Raw genomic sequence first — 16990 nt, forward strand, 5'->3', positions numbered from 1 at the left:
TTGAAAGGGGATTCCCAGATAAGGAAGTTCCATTTTTTTCATGATATATTCTTTGTTTATTGTTTTTATTTTCCACAATTGATATTGAGTTGGCAACAAGCAGTTTTATAATCGAATTTATAACCACATTTCACGCGACATCTTGCCAAGTGCAGATGAGCGATGGAAAGAGGTAAGTCAAAGTAAAAGCATGACATTAATGTAAATTGCGTATTAATTAAAAAATTAAAAAGGTTGGTTCCAATTAATAAAAGATAAAGATACTGATGTCTAAAAACTATACATTAATGATGCAAAACCAGAAGTAATGAAGCACATGCATTATTGCATGCGTTAGCTGTCTCAGTGGCTTAATCACATTTCTTAATTTTTAGTGTTTTTTGGGGGGGGGGTTTTATAGCTGTCTCAGTGGCATAATTACATTTGTTAATTTTTATATTCGATCTATTTAAAAGAAAAGTTGGCTATATCAGGGGATGCAAATCGCCCAAAAAAGAATCAATTTATATTGCTTTATTAATATTTTGCAATGTCAATATACTTTAAGTAATAGTTCAGATGTAAATAACTTGATATGCCATAATGGTAACTGCTCTTTATCAGTCAGTCTGTTTAGTCACTGCTTTTGAAACTTTTCAGCACTAGAAGTTTCCAGTTTTGCATAGATTAATTTAAAGAAAATTTTGAGTGGTTTTTGTGTGGCATGGCATAAATTACAAGATATAGAGTTGTTGTGTTGAACATTGAGTAATTAACAGCTATCTCTGCAGCAGGGCGTCTAAGTAATGATTTCCTGATAGTGACACGATTTTAAACCAGCTTTAGCTTTAACAGGAAGCTAATCAAAAGGATCTCAATAGAAAGATATAGAAAACCATTTAGTTTGCAAGCTGCAGACTTATAATGTTGGATGGTTTTAAATGTAGGAAAATTAATACCGGTATGCTTTCATTTAATACTGTGCATGCCGTTTTCAATAACTCTATAACTATTTCAAGGCGGGGACTGAAGGGCTATATATTAAGATTTCTTACGAAAACCTACTACATCCATGAAAAAGTTTTTCTATACAACCCTAAACAAAAGAGATATGAAAACTCATTAATCCACAGATTTTCAAATGACCTTGACCTTTGACCTTTATGTCATTTTGATCAACCAAGGTAGACGCTTTCATCCCAAGTGGTCAGATTTCTCTAGTCAGATGGCATTAGTAAAAAAAGTTGAAAGTGTTTTTTTTTTTTTAATTTAAATACTTTCAAGGAGAATAACAGCTAGAAGGGGGGCACGGGACGTTTTGATATTAATAGATTGGAGAGAATCATTTAAGTGAACTTAACAAAAAAAAAACATTGGGAAATGTTCCAACACTCTAACTCTTATGGTTTCAGAGAAGTAGCAATAACAAGCTTTTCCTGCTCAAAGGGCAGTAACTTTGTACTTACTGGGAGTTTTTAGACAAAGGGTCATTTGGTGCCATAACTTTTAATTATCATTTATGTTTTAATTGTTTGGATAAATCTAATTAAGAAAAAAGTCACCCCAGAAAAATTTTAAATTAAAGAATTAAAAAACTTCAAAAAATCAAGAGTGGTCTTTCACCAGTGGTGGAAAGAGCCAATTACTTGACTATATGAAATACAATTGTAGTAGGAAAGGTCAGGAAAAAGCATATAGATACAAGGAAAATACATATGGTTGGACTGGGAATCTAACCTCAGACCCTTGCAACTTCAGTCAAATTGAGCTCTACCACTGAGCTACAAAGGCCATTATTCACAGTCCATATAGCCAAAACTAGCACTACATAATAATAAATCGAAGCTAGAATTGAAAACTATTGTTAAAACTGCTACTGCTCCTCAGCCATACATTTGTTCAATTTTTGCAGTGTTACTGAGATCTACAGATGAAGAAGTTGGGAGGCTGGTGGGAGAGGTGAAGAAAAAGTTTGAAGAAAAGTACCATTCTTGTGAAGCATTTTGGGAAGAATGTTTAACAGGTGAAAAAGCTTAAAATCATGGTCTTTCATCTGAGTTTGTCATGATTTTGTCTTATAGAATTTCTACAAAAATCCTCTTATAATAGTATCTATTTAATATTTTCTTAATCAGTATGTATGTAAATGTATACATAACTTTTTTCAGTACATGTATTTGAAGTTCTTAATAACAAAAGGTTGTTGAAATTGACATCAATTAAATATGTGTACAAAGACAGTAAATTATCGATACTGTAAACCAACATCTATTCTCGATCGAAGGTGGTTGCAAAGCAGCCTAACGTAATAATATTGTAATAACAATACAGGTGTGGATATAAAGCTTGATTCCGAAAAAATAGTCACAGTGAGCCAGTTTATCTCCGGTAAATCTCGAAATATAGAACTCTTATGTTTCTTGGGTCAAAATTTGACTTGGCAAGAATAATTAATAAAGGGAAATAAGTTGAACTCAATTTTCATTTTTGACTATAAAAATTGAGTTGTTCCTCTTTTCTATTTATGATTGTCACAGTAAAACTAATTAGTGTGACAGCATTTATCATACTGGTAATTCAGCAACTAGTTACTACCGTACATGTATATTTTTTAAGACACTGAACATTTATTTCTTCTGCAATATATATGCAAATATTATTTTCTAACTTGTAGATCCCAATGATAGTCAGAGAGTGGCTCAGATCATTCAGGATGGTAGGATTGTGGTGATAGTGGTTCTAGACCAGGCACTGCATGATATTTTAGATCACAAGAAATCTAGAAGGCTTCTGAACAAAATCAGAGGTACTGGATAAGTATGAAATTCATTTTTGTTTCAAATGCAAATTTTTGTAGCCTAAAATTTAACTATTGAGAGAACAGAGAGAAATACATTTTTTCCCAAAGAAATGATAATGCAATTAAGCGGTGGGGAAGACTATGGTAATTTTACAAATCCAATTTTATACTTGTAGATCAGTTCAAATGTGGTAGAGTTGTGTTTATGAAGTATCAGATTAAGGAGGGCGAGATACAGGAGTTTATTGATGATGTCACAGAGGAGGAGGTCTGTGAAGTTCGCGATCTCTGTAACGAGAACATTCCAACCATCTGTGCACAGATCTGGGAGCTTCCCTCTGTGAATCGCAAAGCTACAGAATCTGATGGTAAAATACTTTGCCATAAAATGTCATAGTTCGGTTGATTATTACAGTGATCATATTAATCAGTAACCTTTATCGCTCACCTGAGAAACAATTAAAGCATCCTTGTAAATGGGGGGAAGGGGGGTGTTAAAAACCATCTTTTAATGAGCCAGTGCACCAGAAATATTCTATTTATTGAAAGACTTCTTGATAAAATGTAGATTTTGTTATAGTTTTTATTTCAAATTTAAAACCAGCAACGACGAGGCTAAAAATTTTATTATTAATAATTTCCATTTATGTGCCAGTATCAGTAGTTAAGATCCAGAAGGGGTGCAATATTCAAGCAAGAAAATACACAAGGGAAAATCTTCAAAATTTTTTCTACACTATCTTTCTATCTTTTTATGAATGATAACCCTGCATTTTTGTAATATTGAACTAAACAAACACTGTGATGTAATTGGGGATTAGTATGAAAGTGTGATAACTAGTCCTTTGTCCTTTCAACTAAGGAACAGAAAATGTATAATATGTAGACAATATGTAGACTCTGATACATGAATTGATTTAGAGTTTTTCATTGAATCTCTTCTCTCCTTAGAAATCTCGCCCTCACTAGATTTAGCAGCCAAAAAATTGAGCAATGAGTGGAATACTGTGGACAAGGAGTCTATTGAAGTTGACGATTACACCCGCAACAGTGGTAGTCAATACAGATCAGTTAACAACACAATATCGGATTATCATGATGGTAAAAATGATTAATATAAATAATATGATAATAGTTTAATGAAAAACTGCTATTTTGAAGTTAAACTTTGCATGATGTAGGCGTATCTTGACGTTTTCCTTGCCTTAAATATAAAGAGCATACCACTGTGTCTTTACTTAGACAATGAAATGGCCAAAAAATATATATATCAGTTCTCAAGCAGAGTCACATTGTCAAATACTATGTACCGATTTATTTTTTGCCATGTTGAAAAAGGGGGAATAACTCAATATTTAATTTTAAGTTAAAATAAAATATGAATATTTAGTTATACCCCTTTGCAAATTTAAGTACCTGCCTGATGTGTTGTATTTTGAAATGTTTCACCTAGAACCAAACAGTTTTTGGTCTTGATTTTGATGTTTTATGCAGGTTTGAAAGTAGTGAGATTTGCAGTTAAATATACATTAACCAGCTCTATAAATAAATAAAGGTTGCTTTAATAAGTATATTATTTCACTCCTTATGAAGTTTGAGTATATTATTGTTATCGAAGTCTCAGGTTCATTTCATTTACGGTAGTTGTTAATTTTGGGGTTTTTTTTTTCTTTTTTTAGTTTTATCTTGTGATCCTCAGGAATCCCATAATTCCTTCACTTCTACCAGTTCCACTGAGACGGGATCCTCTCTGTCCAGCAGTAGGGAGGATGGAACAATGAACTCCACCCAGAACACACACACTCACACAGGTAGGTACCAAACTTAGACATCACAGTCCAAGGAGAAGGGGCCCTATGGAACCCTTAACAATAGTTTAAAAGGAGGGGGAGGCAAATCAGGATTACACTTGCATCACTTCTGAAGTTGAATTTTCAATTTTGCAAAAAGGAAGAGGGGATAAGGATGACACACTGTCCTACATGCATGTGTCTCTATTAGTGGCATCCTTGCTATTTGCTAAGGATGTACAGGTATATTTAGAATTTAAAGGCAAATTGACTTTCATTGATATAACTGTATCAGTTACAGCTTCTAGTTAAGGGAGGTAGAAGCTTTACAAGTATTTTTCAATTCACTCATTATATCACTATATTTATATTGCTTGTTTAATAGACTATGAACGTCATATTTGAATTGTTTGTATTTAAATACAAATCTAATTTTTATTTTAAAATAGAAAATGTGCAGTCTTTGTCAAAAAAAACCAGCACCAAGTTGCGAGTATGCATATCAAAAGAAGATAGTATGAAAAACACAGAGAATGTAAGAATGGATATGCAACATACATGTGTGCCTGAGTCACAAACATTTGCTGAAAAAGAAAAGAAAGACCAGCATGTTGGTCATGAAAACCCAAGGCCTCAGGAGTCAGAGACAAGAGGTCAGGTAACGCTGTGTAAACCTGCAAATATTACACAGGGGCAGTGCAGACTCTCTGAGACCACTACTTGTCAGAGTGTACAAATGGTGTTTGTTGAACAATCGGACATGACAGACTTGCAGTTAGTGCGGTCAAGGGGAGGGAATTGCTCTTTTTCATGCAGTGGCTCTCAGACTCCAGAGATGACCAACCAGATTGCTATGCAGAGTACCAATCCTAAAAATATACAATATTTACAAGGAGAGCAGAGTCCCAATTTACCAGTCCCAGTACAAGAAACTTGTAATCCTACAGAAATGATGCCAAATCAAAACATATCAGTGCATTCTGAATCAATGAACAGACAGGATTTGATGCAAAGTTTTACAACATCTTATCATCCAATGTACTTGTCTACTTCTGGCATTCGGTGTCAAAAATGTAACCAAATTAAGGACAATGTGAAGCTGTACTCAACACCTCCTTATCCAAATGAGCTTGCTTCTGCCATGTCTAATCCAATGTGCTTCAGTGTTACAAACTCCTCAGGTCCAGAAGCCATGAGATTTTCTTTCTCCCTGTGCCTAGATTGCAGCAACAATGACTTCCCCACAGAGGGTCAAATCAGGCAGAATTCTTTCTGTGGAACCAATGAGACATTCCACAGCTCCAACTTGTTTCCCCCAAACTTGGAGCACTCTGTGGTCAGACCCACTCATTTGGAGCATCCTGTTCAGCAGATGGGTGCTGTTTCAAATTTGGAAAAGGGTCTTCAGACAAATCACACCATGGCTCGCCATGATAGCTCACCCTCCAGGCTATACATGTACCAGTTACCAGCACATCAGCAAGGGTATAACAATAATTTCAGCCAGCCCCAGTTCAGGCAGGAAATTCTTACGATTGACCAGAATATGCGACAGGTGCCAAGTTTTCACAGAAACATACCTGTCAACTCTGCAGGCATCCAACATTCCAATCCAGGTATGTATCAACAATTTTCAAATTGCAAAATGCACCAAAAACAGTACTGTCCATCATTTTACACGCGAGACTTAATTGTACTTTGGATTTTAAATGGGTAATTGTTGTCGTTTTTAATCTTATTAGTTTGTGTATCATTTTCTCAATTAATGTGTACCGGGTAGGTTAAAAAAAGGAACACAAGTACATCATTTGAAAATATTATATATGCTTCCAATACAATTTAAGTGTGAAAAAAATTGTTAAAAAGATACTGTTAAGGTAGTCCTATACTCGGCACTAAATGGGCTCAATCATTAAAAGCTTAGCTTTAAATGATAAATATACATTCTAGCAATACATATACAAAAGAAAATATGTATGTTTACATCCTAGTTTGTTTGTTATCACCTCTCAGACGGGTGTACCCCCTTGTGAAAAATATTGACAATTATGAAATTTGCCAGACGACGTTTTTCCTAAAAATAATTACCAATTTTGGGAGAATTAGAACTGAACATACAAAATAGAGTATAAATATTTATTTGAGCCATATCTCATCAATAATTTTGCGCAAATTTTTGTAAGTAAGTACGCCTTATGGACCTGATGTATCAAAATAGAATACAAAAAATGCAATGCTAGTATCGCGTTTGGTATTTTTTTTTACTATTTTATGGACTCAAACTAAAATTCATGGTGTTTATTCTATAGATTGACATCTTAGAAAAAACATTTGGTAAAAAAAATTATATGTTGACAGATTACTTTTCACGCTATAAGCTCTAAACCAAGTAGACCCCGACGAAAAAATCCGTAAAAATCACATTTTGCTATAGTTTTCTGCTTAGATCTGTCAACAATGTAAGATATCATTTAAACATTAATTAATTGACGATTGATTAAATTCGAAAAAACTTCTGTCTCTAAATTTAAACCGGTTTTAGTAAAAGAAAAAGAAAAATTCAGGGGGGGGGGGGCAAAACAAAGAAGATATAAGCATACCTGAGATCCTGGTTAATCAGAAACTTCGTTTTTCATTTAACTTTAACAGAATCGAGTTTCTCAACATTAATCATTTCTATCTCTCATAGAATACATATATTACTGTCCTAATTGCTTATTATTGCCATTGTTTACAACAGCAAAATTAATACCGGGTATCAAAAACGCTTTGTAAAAGCCGAACCAATATTGTAAAATCCGTATTATGACGTAGTGCGATACTCGGACTACTTTAAGTTGATTTTTACTATAAGATGCACGTTGGATTAGCTGATCTAATCGTTGGACCTACATGTATCAGCTTTACATTAGTTCACTATTCAGACCACATTTATCATCTTGATGTATACTGAAGATGAACCTTTGGCATGCAGTCAACTTTTCCTTACATGTACTTTTCAGTCATTTTTCAGTTGACTGAATGGCAAAGCTCTGTCCTGTGTTATTTATTGAATTTCATTTCCTTTCTTATAGTTAAGCAATATCTTATTCTCTGCAGACAATACCCAAATCAGATCATCAAACTCACATCCCAGGGCATTTTCAGGAATTCCAGAAAATCTGTCAACCACTGTCAACAAGGGTTACAAAACTGGTTCACCTCAGCCAATATCTCACCTCAGGCACCAGCAAATCTCACGCTCTTCTCCAAGTCTGAATAACTCGGTTTGTATAGTGGTAGCATTTCCTTTTTAAAACATGCATTATATTACTATTTGTTTGTTTAGAAATTTGGGGGGGGGGGTAAATATAAAATGATTTAAACTTACTGCAATTCCTTTTAGAGTGTTGTCTTACAGTTTTTCATTTTCTTCATTTTAGCATTTTCAGACTTTTGGCGGAGCTTCTTCAGAGACATCACACAAACCATGTTCAGAAGACAGTGGTAGGTTGACTTAAGATTTTTTTTGATTATTATTGTACCGTAATTGCTATCAGCAACTTAGGAATACCTTATAACATGATTTTGTGAAAGATTTTTTGCTTAATTTCTAATTCATCTCAAATACAAAATATTTGATTCCTAAATACGTGTTAATATCATTCATATACAGGCAGTCAATATTAAGGAATATATTGCAAAAATTATAAATACATGTACATGTAGTACCTATTTTTTAGCCAAACTGCAAAATATATTTCACTTATAGAAAAAAAGTTACATAATGTAATACATGTATATAATATCATGTACAATTAAAAAATTGGACAACTTCCTTTACTTCTTCAAAATTGATTGGTCATAAATGATTTTATCTCTTAGCAGCTGCAGGGGCTTCAGAAGCAATCAGTGATTACGACCACCTCCCTTTGACAAATCTGAGCCACATTGTAATTGAATACATTCAGTCACAGATGGACTTATTTCAAAGCCCACAACTGAATTGGGAGAAATTAGCTCATCTTCATGGCTGGAACTTCGGAAATATTTACACAATCAAACAAAAATGGCAGAGGAGAATGATTGAAAGTCCTTTTCTGGAACTCATTCAGAACTCAAAGGACTTCCAAAACTACACTTATGGACACCTGAAAAGTGATCTGGAGAAGATTCCCAGAAAAGACATTTTGGAAAAGTTGCGAGAATTTGAAGAGAAACAGGAGCTTATTGTTTGAGTTACATTATCCGTGGTCATTCCATAATCAGTACGTCCAAAAAAAATTTTGTTCCAATGATATTTCAACTTTTACAGTATTTAATTACCACCATAGTATTAGATCCAAACACCATAAAAGACAACTTACGATGTCCAATTTTTTTGGTGGAGCTTTTTAGAGGAATTGCTTTTCTTTTACTTGTACATATACAGTAATTAAAAAACACCTGCTGAGAAATCCATTTTATTTGTACTTGCTACAATACACAGTAAATGCTTTTAAAGACCCATTTTTTTTATGTGAATGTGTATACATATTAAAATGATTTAAATTGGATATACTGTTGATTTCTTATTTAAACTGTCCAAATTTTTTTGGCTACCAATTTTTGTATAGCAAAATTATGTTTGCAATTGTGTACATTATATAAATAGTGCCTGTTTGGGAGGGTAACAGTTGAAATTGACACCCCGAGAAAACCATTGTCAACCGACGCGAAGCGGAGGTTGACAATGGTTTTCGAGGGGTGTCAATTTCAACTGTTATCCTCCCAAACAGGCACTATTTATTTTGTTATACTGAATGTCTTTTTTAAAATTTTTAAGAAAATTTTACTGCTTTTATATAGGAATAACGTGAATTCTACAGCGAACCGTACGCGCATAATTTTCGCGCATGTAACATTTTTTAATGTTACCCGTTGCCAAGTGCGTTGCTAGCGCTGAGGGTAATAGTATACAATTATTTAATGCTTTAGCAGTCAATAGACCAGAATATTTTCCCGAGGTGCAGGGAAAAGCTCAGTATGATCTATTGCCCGAGGCCAACGGCCGAGGGCAATAGATCATACTGAGCTGTTCCTTGCACCAAGGGAAAAAATTCTGGTCTATTGACTGTTCAAGCGTTAAATAATTGTTTTATTACCTAATTCCTTTTTTAGTTTTCGGGGTTTACAATTTGCATATTGCAGATGATTTTCGAGCCATTATGCAATATACTAAGATTTTTTTTTCATCTTTTACATGCACAAAACCTGTTGCATGCATTACAACACCTCAATTTAATAGTTTACACAAAGAAGGGGGAATCTTCAACCTATTAGATTTTAAATACATGTAGTCTTTTACCTTATATTAGGCTTTAAAACTATTGATTATTTGATACTCCATTTTGATGGGTGATACTAAAACAAGTCCCACGGAGAAAACAAGTCCCACGTAAGTCCCACATAAGTCCCACGGCAAATGCAGCTATATATCGATATAATTATGATTGATTATGATTAAATGTGATAAAATAATCATAATTAACACAACAAAATATTTTTATAAGCTTTTATTACGGATTTATCGACGAAGAATCAAAGATGTTGGTAAAGATAGATAACTCGTACGTAGAATTCATACGGCAGCAGAAGAAATCTGTATACCCGCCGTTTATTGATGGATAATTCAAATTGTCTTTAACAAAATAAAATCTAATAGCAATAAAAAAATGACTTTATATTCATTAAATAACACAAACTAAGTAAAAGTTGGGTAAGTAGACAACTCCTACGCAGAATGCGTTCGCCGCCGAGAAAAGAGCACACCTGCCGCTTACCTGATGGGCGATCTTAATGTTTTACTTTTATTTTCTAACTTAAAAAATGATCATATTAATATTGATAAAAAAAATACCACATTTAATGATTAACACTCACTAAATTAGTAAAAATAGAAAATGCATAGATAAAATTATTAATTTCTTTACACAAATTTAGAAAAAAAAGCGCGAATGACTTAAAAATAAAGGGAAATCTCTAACACAGAATTCTTACGACTGTGGATTTAAAATGTACGCCTGCCATTTATAGTTATGTCATTTTATTTGTAAATTATTTCAGATGGCTGTAAAGTTAACATTTTGCCTTATGATTATGTCCAGAAGAGAAGTTTACTTATTGCTGTGATTAATTTATTATATTCCATGAAGTTGGGTGATACGAGTTTTATATAGTCCGTATATCACTCCTTTTAAGTTTGACCCAGTTCTGTTCTCTCTAAGAACTGTCATGTTGTAAATTTTGAATTTACTGGGTGGGTGTAAATACAAAATTTCCAACATGTGTAAATTTTGTATTTAAACCCACCCAGTAAATTCATGCGTTCATTCAGAGTATTTTTTGGGGGGGTAGGGGGGGGGGGGTATTCAGGTTTGTCGGGGGAGGGGGTCGAGGCATATTTTTGGTCACTTTACGATGAAAATTTACGAAATTTGATTTTTTTTTCCGGGGGGGGGGGGGGGGTTCCACCCTATCTTCCGAATCCAATCTAGATCAGCTCATGAAAAGTCTGTTAGTGGTAAAAATCTTCCTAAAAGTAAAAGAAAAAATCTTGCATCTACTCCAAAAAAAAAAGAGAAAAGAAAAAAGAATGATGACTGAAATAAATATTTGATGGAAGTTCATGAGTTATACTAACATATAGATGTATTGTTATTAAATTGTTATTGTCAGCAAGAACATGCATTCTAGTCTACGGCAGCTTACCGTTCACGAGACTGTTCCACGATCTTTGGGTCTAAATACCAACTCTGTTTTAAATGTTTTTTTCTACATAATGAATGAAAAATCGTGTTTCAAAAATAGAAACCAGCAGAGATCGTCATATTTTTCGAAACCCTTATGATAAAAGAGAAGGCTTTGAAAACATGTATAAATATAAAGTTGTTTGCTTGTCAATTTTCAAGAAGGAATCAAGCTGTTTTCTCGAAATTTCCCCAATTTATTCGGAAACCTATGGAAATCTATACATATGTTAAAAGTAACTTTCTACTGAAATAAATGTTTTCGACTTCTTATTTTATCGAATTATTCATAATAACAGCTAGAATCACACAAGCGTATATGTATACAAGTATGTACTTGTATATTTATAAACATGCATTTCTTTCTCTCTTTCTTTGTCTTCCCTCCTTCTTTCACTTCATCTCTTTCTCTGTCTTCTCCATCCATCCATCTCTCTCTTTCTTTCTTTCTCTCTTCATGAACGGAAAAACCATACAAACATCGAGAGAGAAAAATACTTATATATATACATATATGTAGTTGAACCTGCGTTTAACTGTTCTAGTACATGTATATTTTCAATACAATTAAATTACATGTATAGAGAAAACTATCAAGCAAACGGGATTGAATGTGTAGGAAAATAAATAAATAGCTATAGGACACGCACAAAAAATCTTTGCCAATATATCAATCATTTTCAAACTGATAGACATATTTTAATATTTTTGTAGCGAGTCGGTAAGAGTTCCACTGCAACATTCACATTCTAAATGTTCGAAAAGCAAAATGTCATTCCGACAATTTTAATGAATCACACTGAACAGAATGAATCGAAGGTCGAGAAATGTTTTACATTTGATAAAAACAGGGATCGACGTATATACGTCCCTGATAAAAAGAAAGTCAAGAATAATGCATGGCTGCATTACCAAATATTATTGATTTTTTAATGTATATACATTTATTTATTGACATGTGTATATGTTTTTCATACGACTAACAATTATCATTTCACTTTCCCTCAAACACGCAGAGTTTTGTATAAAAAAAGAAAAAGAACTAGAGCAAAGCTCGTTGCAAAGCAACGAGTGGGTCTTCCGTTAATGTCGGATGTAAAGCTGGAAGTTCCTGTAAGAAGCAGAGCTTCTAAACCAATAACAAGAGTAACTAAAATAAAAAGATGAAAACAATCGAAATATTCCTGGTACGACTTAACAAAATCCGAATGATTTTTAGTACGACTTAACAAAAACCTTCTTGATTTTAAGAACAACTTAACAAAAAAATCCGAATGTGTTTAAGTACGACTTAACAATTATTTTTGGTACGAGTTAATTTTACTATTAACATTACGCTATTTTTTAAACCAAGGACGCGGAAACAAAATTTCCGGAAAAATCAATTTTTAAACCCCGATATCTCTGTAATGCATCGTCCGATTTTCAAACGGATTTCAGTTTCGTATTCAGCTTGACCAACTCTACAAACCTCGTAATCATTTGAAATTAAAACGAAAAATTCGAAAAATCAAAAATTTTAAAACACTTCCGGTTTGGACCGGAAGTGACGGAAACTAAATTCCAGCCTTATGTCCAAATAAAAATGATCAATGCTTCAACACAGAAAATTCCAAGTCTCTATCTTGAAGCGTTTCTGAAAAACGCCCTGGACAAAATCACTTTTTTAAAATTTAAAAATTGACGTAACGTAAAAACGGAAGTGACGTTGTAGTTGAAAATTTTAAAACTTTGAGGCACAATAATGCTTCATAATCCCTGAAAGTTTCATGTAAATCTGTTGAAAACTTTTTGAGATATTAAGCTTTGAAAAAGTCAGAAAAATAAAGAAAAAGAAAAATAACTAGAGCAAAGCTCGTTGCAAAGCAACGAGTGGGTCTTCCGTTAATATCGGAAGTAAAGCTGGAAGTTCCTGTATGAAGCAGAGCCCTTAAACCAATAACAAGAGTAACTAAAATAAAAAGATGAAAAAAATCGAATTATTCCTGGTACGACTTAACAAAATACGAATGATTTTACGTACGACTTAACAAAAACCTTTCTGATTTCAAGAACGACTTAACAAAAAAATCCGAATGTGTTCAAGTACGACTTAGCGATTATTTTTGGTACGAGTTAATTTTACTTTGAACATTACGCTATTTTTTAAACCAAGGACGCGGAATCAAAATTTCCGGAAAAATCAATTTTTAACCCCCGATATCTCTGTAATGCATCGTCCGATTTTCAAACGGATTTCAGATTCGTGTTCAGCATAACAAACTCTACAAACCTCGTAAACATTTTAAATTGAAACGAAAAATTCGAAAATTCGAAAATTTTAAAACACTTCCGGTCTAAACCGGAAGTGACGGAAACTAATTTCCAGTCTTATGTCCAAATAAAAACGATCATTGCTTCAACACAGAAAATTCCAAGTCTCTATCTTGAAGCGTTTCTGAAAAACGCCCTGGACAAAATCACTTTTTTAAAATTTAAAAATTGACGTAACGTAAAAACGGAAGTGACGTTGTAGTTGAAAATTTTAAAACTTTGAGGCACAATAATGCTTCATAATCCCTGAAAGTTTCATGTAAATCTGTTGAAAACTTTTTGAGATATTAAGCTTTGAAAAAGTCAGAAAAATAAAGAAAAAGAAAAATAACTAGAGCAAAGCTCGTTGCAAAGCAACGAGTGGGTCTTCCGTTAATATCGGAAGTAAAGCTGGAAGTTCCTGTATGAAGCAGAGCCCTTAAACCAATAACAAGAGTAACTAAAATAAAAAGATGAAAAAAATCGAATTATTCCTGGTACGACTTAACAAAATACGAATGATTTTACGTACGACTTAACAAAAACCTTTCTGATTTCAAGAACGACTTAACAAAAAAATCCGAATGTGTTCAAGTACGACTTAGCGATTATTTTTGGTACGAGTTAATTTTACTTTGAACATTACGCTATTTTTTAAACCAAGGACGCGGAATCAAAATTTCCGGAAAAATCAATTTTTAACCCCCGATATCTCTGTAATGCATCGTCCGATTTTCAAACGGATTTCAGATTCGTGTTCAGCATAACAAACTCTACAAACCTCGTAAACATTTTAAATTGAAACGAAAAATTCGAAAATTCGAAAATTTTAAAACACTTCCGGTCTAAACCGGAAGTGACGGAAACTAATTTCCAGTCTTATGTCCAAATAAAAACGATCATTGCTTCAACACAGAAAATTCCAAGTCTTTATCTTGAACCGTTTTTGAAAAACGCCCTGGACAAAATTACTTTTTTAAAATTTAAAAATTGACGTAACGTAAAAACGGAAGTGACGTTGTAGTTGAAAATTTTAAAACTTTGAGGCACAATAATGCTTCATAATCCCTGAAAGTTTCATGTAAATCTGTTGAAAACTTTTTGAGATATTAAGCTTTGAAAAAGTCAGAAAAATAAAGAAAAAGAAAAATAATAATAATGAAAAAGAAACAATAGAATAACAAGAGGGTCTTCCGTTGAAAACGGAAGACCCTAATAATAATGAAAAAGAAACAATAGAATAACAAGAGGGTCTTCCGTTGAAAACGGAAGACCCTAAAAAGAAGAAGAAGCGGGACCATTGTCACAATCTGAACACGAACACGTTGATTAATGTATTTTTTTTTATCTCTATAAATCATTTACTAATTACAAAATAACTTGCTCATTATTTCCTTTACTACTTTGCTATAATATTTGGGGCTAGTGGAAGGGGGAGGGGGGGGGGCTACATGTCCAAAGATGATTGGTGATCGTTGGCTCTACCTATACACGTGTATATATACACGTGTTAGTTTCTTGTATATTCTGTGTGAATTGAACGGTTTTTTTATCGCTTATGAAACAATAGACCTTTACCTACCTGTATATTGGGAGACGACCGTGAAGCACACCGTGTACACAACCCCACCCCATCTCTCTCTCTCTCTCTCTCTCTCTCTCTCTCTCCCTCTCTCTCTCTCTCTCTCTCTCTCTCTCAAATGTAGATCTACGAAACACAAAAAAGTTATGTTTCAAAATACTATGCAGTCCACTTTTATTATTCCCGTTGATAGAGCAAGGTCGCTACATGCAACAGAATTATCAGAGTTTCTGACACCCAATTAAAACTTATATGTAATCTTTATGTAATCTATATGAAATTGAAGACGAATAACACTCAATCTTTTTATATCTCATGTACACTTACACTGAACACTTAATCAAAAAAATATTATAAGCCATCAGTGTTTTAACTAGTCAAACTTAAGTATAATTTTTATAGTACATTCATAACCATAAACATTTAAACGTGTGTTACTATCTTCGAGAAGCTTATAAAATACAGAAAAACGAAATTGTTTTTGTAAAGGAAAGAATAATTCACTATTATTTACGAAACAGACCAGACATATATATTAACCAAGAAGATTCCCATGTCATTGAGTTGAATCATTTTACAACGTTAAACATTGAACCGGGTGCTTTTTTTTCCTCCATTGAAAATTAAAACCAAAATATACCCGGTTACATTCGTTACACTCATATCATGCAATGTAAAATTTTGCTACAGTCTTATGAATGACGTATGTAATATTTGTTTTTAGAAACGAAATCAGGACTTGAAGATTTACATATAGTTTGGTGAACTAGGCAGTGAAAGTCTTAGATCTAGAAATGAAAAAGAACAGGCTAACGTACTTATGTAAGCATTCCAGATTTTATAATTATTTGTTCTCCAAAATTCATAATTTTAGTAAATTTATATGGAGAAAGAATATACGTTTAAAGCAAAGTCCACGCACATTTTCGTATATACACAATCAGTTCTGTACAATGTTAGTAACTGTTTACATCTTGAAAAACTTGGAGAAGATGTAAGAATTTTTAAGTTAGAAAATATAAAACATTAAAATAACCCATCAGGTAAGCGGCAGGAGTGCTCTTTTCTCGGCGGGCGAATGCATTCTGCGTATGAGTCGTATACTTACCTGATTTTTACTTAGTTTGTGTTAATTAATGAATATAAAGTCAACTTTTTACTGCTATTAGATTTCATTTTGTTGGAGAAAATTAAAATTATCCATCAATTAAACGGCGGGCATAGATTTCTTCTGCTACCGTATGAATACTACGTACGAGTTATCTACCTTTACCAACATCTTTGATTTTTCGTCGATAAATCCGTAATAAAAGCTTATAAAAATATTTTGTTGTGTGAATTATAATTATTTTATCACATTTAATCATAATCAATCATAATTATATCGATATATAGCCGCATTTGCCGTGGGACGTACGTGGGACTTACGTGGGACTTGTTTTCCCCGTGGGACTTGTTTTAGTATCAGCGATTTTGATAACATTGAATTTGGTTTCACCAAGTACTAAAAACAGCGTCTATGTAAAGGAATATACATTCCATGAGAACTATTGAAAGGATGTAACATTAACATACCAGCGTTCTGAAATACGTTGCCGGTCCAATAGATCGCAGTCTATTGACCGGCGGTCAATAGATCGCAGTCTATTGACCGGCGGTCCAATAGATCGAAGACTATTGACCGGCGGTCTAATAGATCGCAGTCTATTGATCGGCAGTTCAAAATAGACGCAAATATTTAATATGTAATAAAACAACAAAATCCCTTTGATTAGGTAAT

At 33.3% G+C, this 16990-nt stretch overlaps 1 protein-coding gene across 2 annotated transcripts; it reads left to right on the plus strand.

The window, feature by feature from the left end:
- The first annotated feature begins 5 nt into the window (after window positions 1-5).
- Window positions 6-9104, plus strand: LOC128176057 (uncharacterized). 2 transcript variants are annotated; one of them, XM_052842094.1, is made up of 10 exons: window positions 6-172; window positions 1892-2002; window positions 2654-2785; window positions 2956-3147; window positions 3731-3880; window positions 4459-4590; window positions 5019-6185; window positions 7669-7835; window positions 7992-8055; window positions 8437-9104. In XM_052842094.1, the coding sequence occupies exons 1-10, from the start codon at window positions 163-165 to the stop codon at window positions 8784-8786; spliced, it is 2475 nt and encodes an 824-aa protein (XP_052698054.1). In that variant the 5' UTR covers window positions 6-162; the 3' UTR covers window positions 8787-9104. The 2 variants fall into 2 exon arrangements, with proteins under 2 accessions (XP_052698054.1, XP_052698053.1); XM_052842093.1 differs by having other exon boundaries at window positions 7-172; window positions 8434-9104.
- Window positions 9105-16990: the final 7886 nt, after the last annotated feature.

The sequence above is a fragment of the Crassostrea angulata genome, chromosome 3 (genome assembly GCF_025612915.1).
Source record: "Crassostrea angulata isolate pt1a10 chromosome 3, ASM2561291v2, whole genome shotgun sequence".
NCBI lineage: Eukaryota > Metazoa > Mollusca > Bivalvia > Ostreida > Ostreidae > Magallana > Magallana angulata.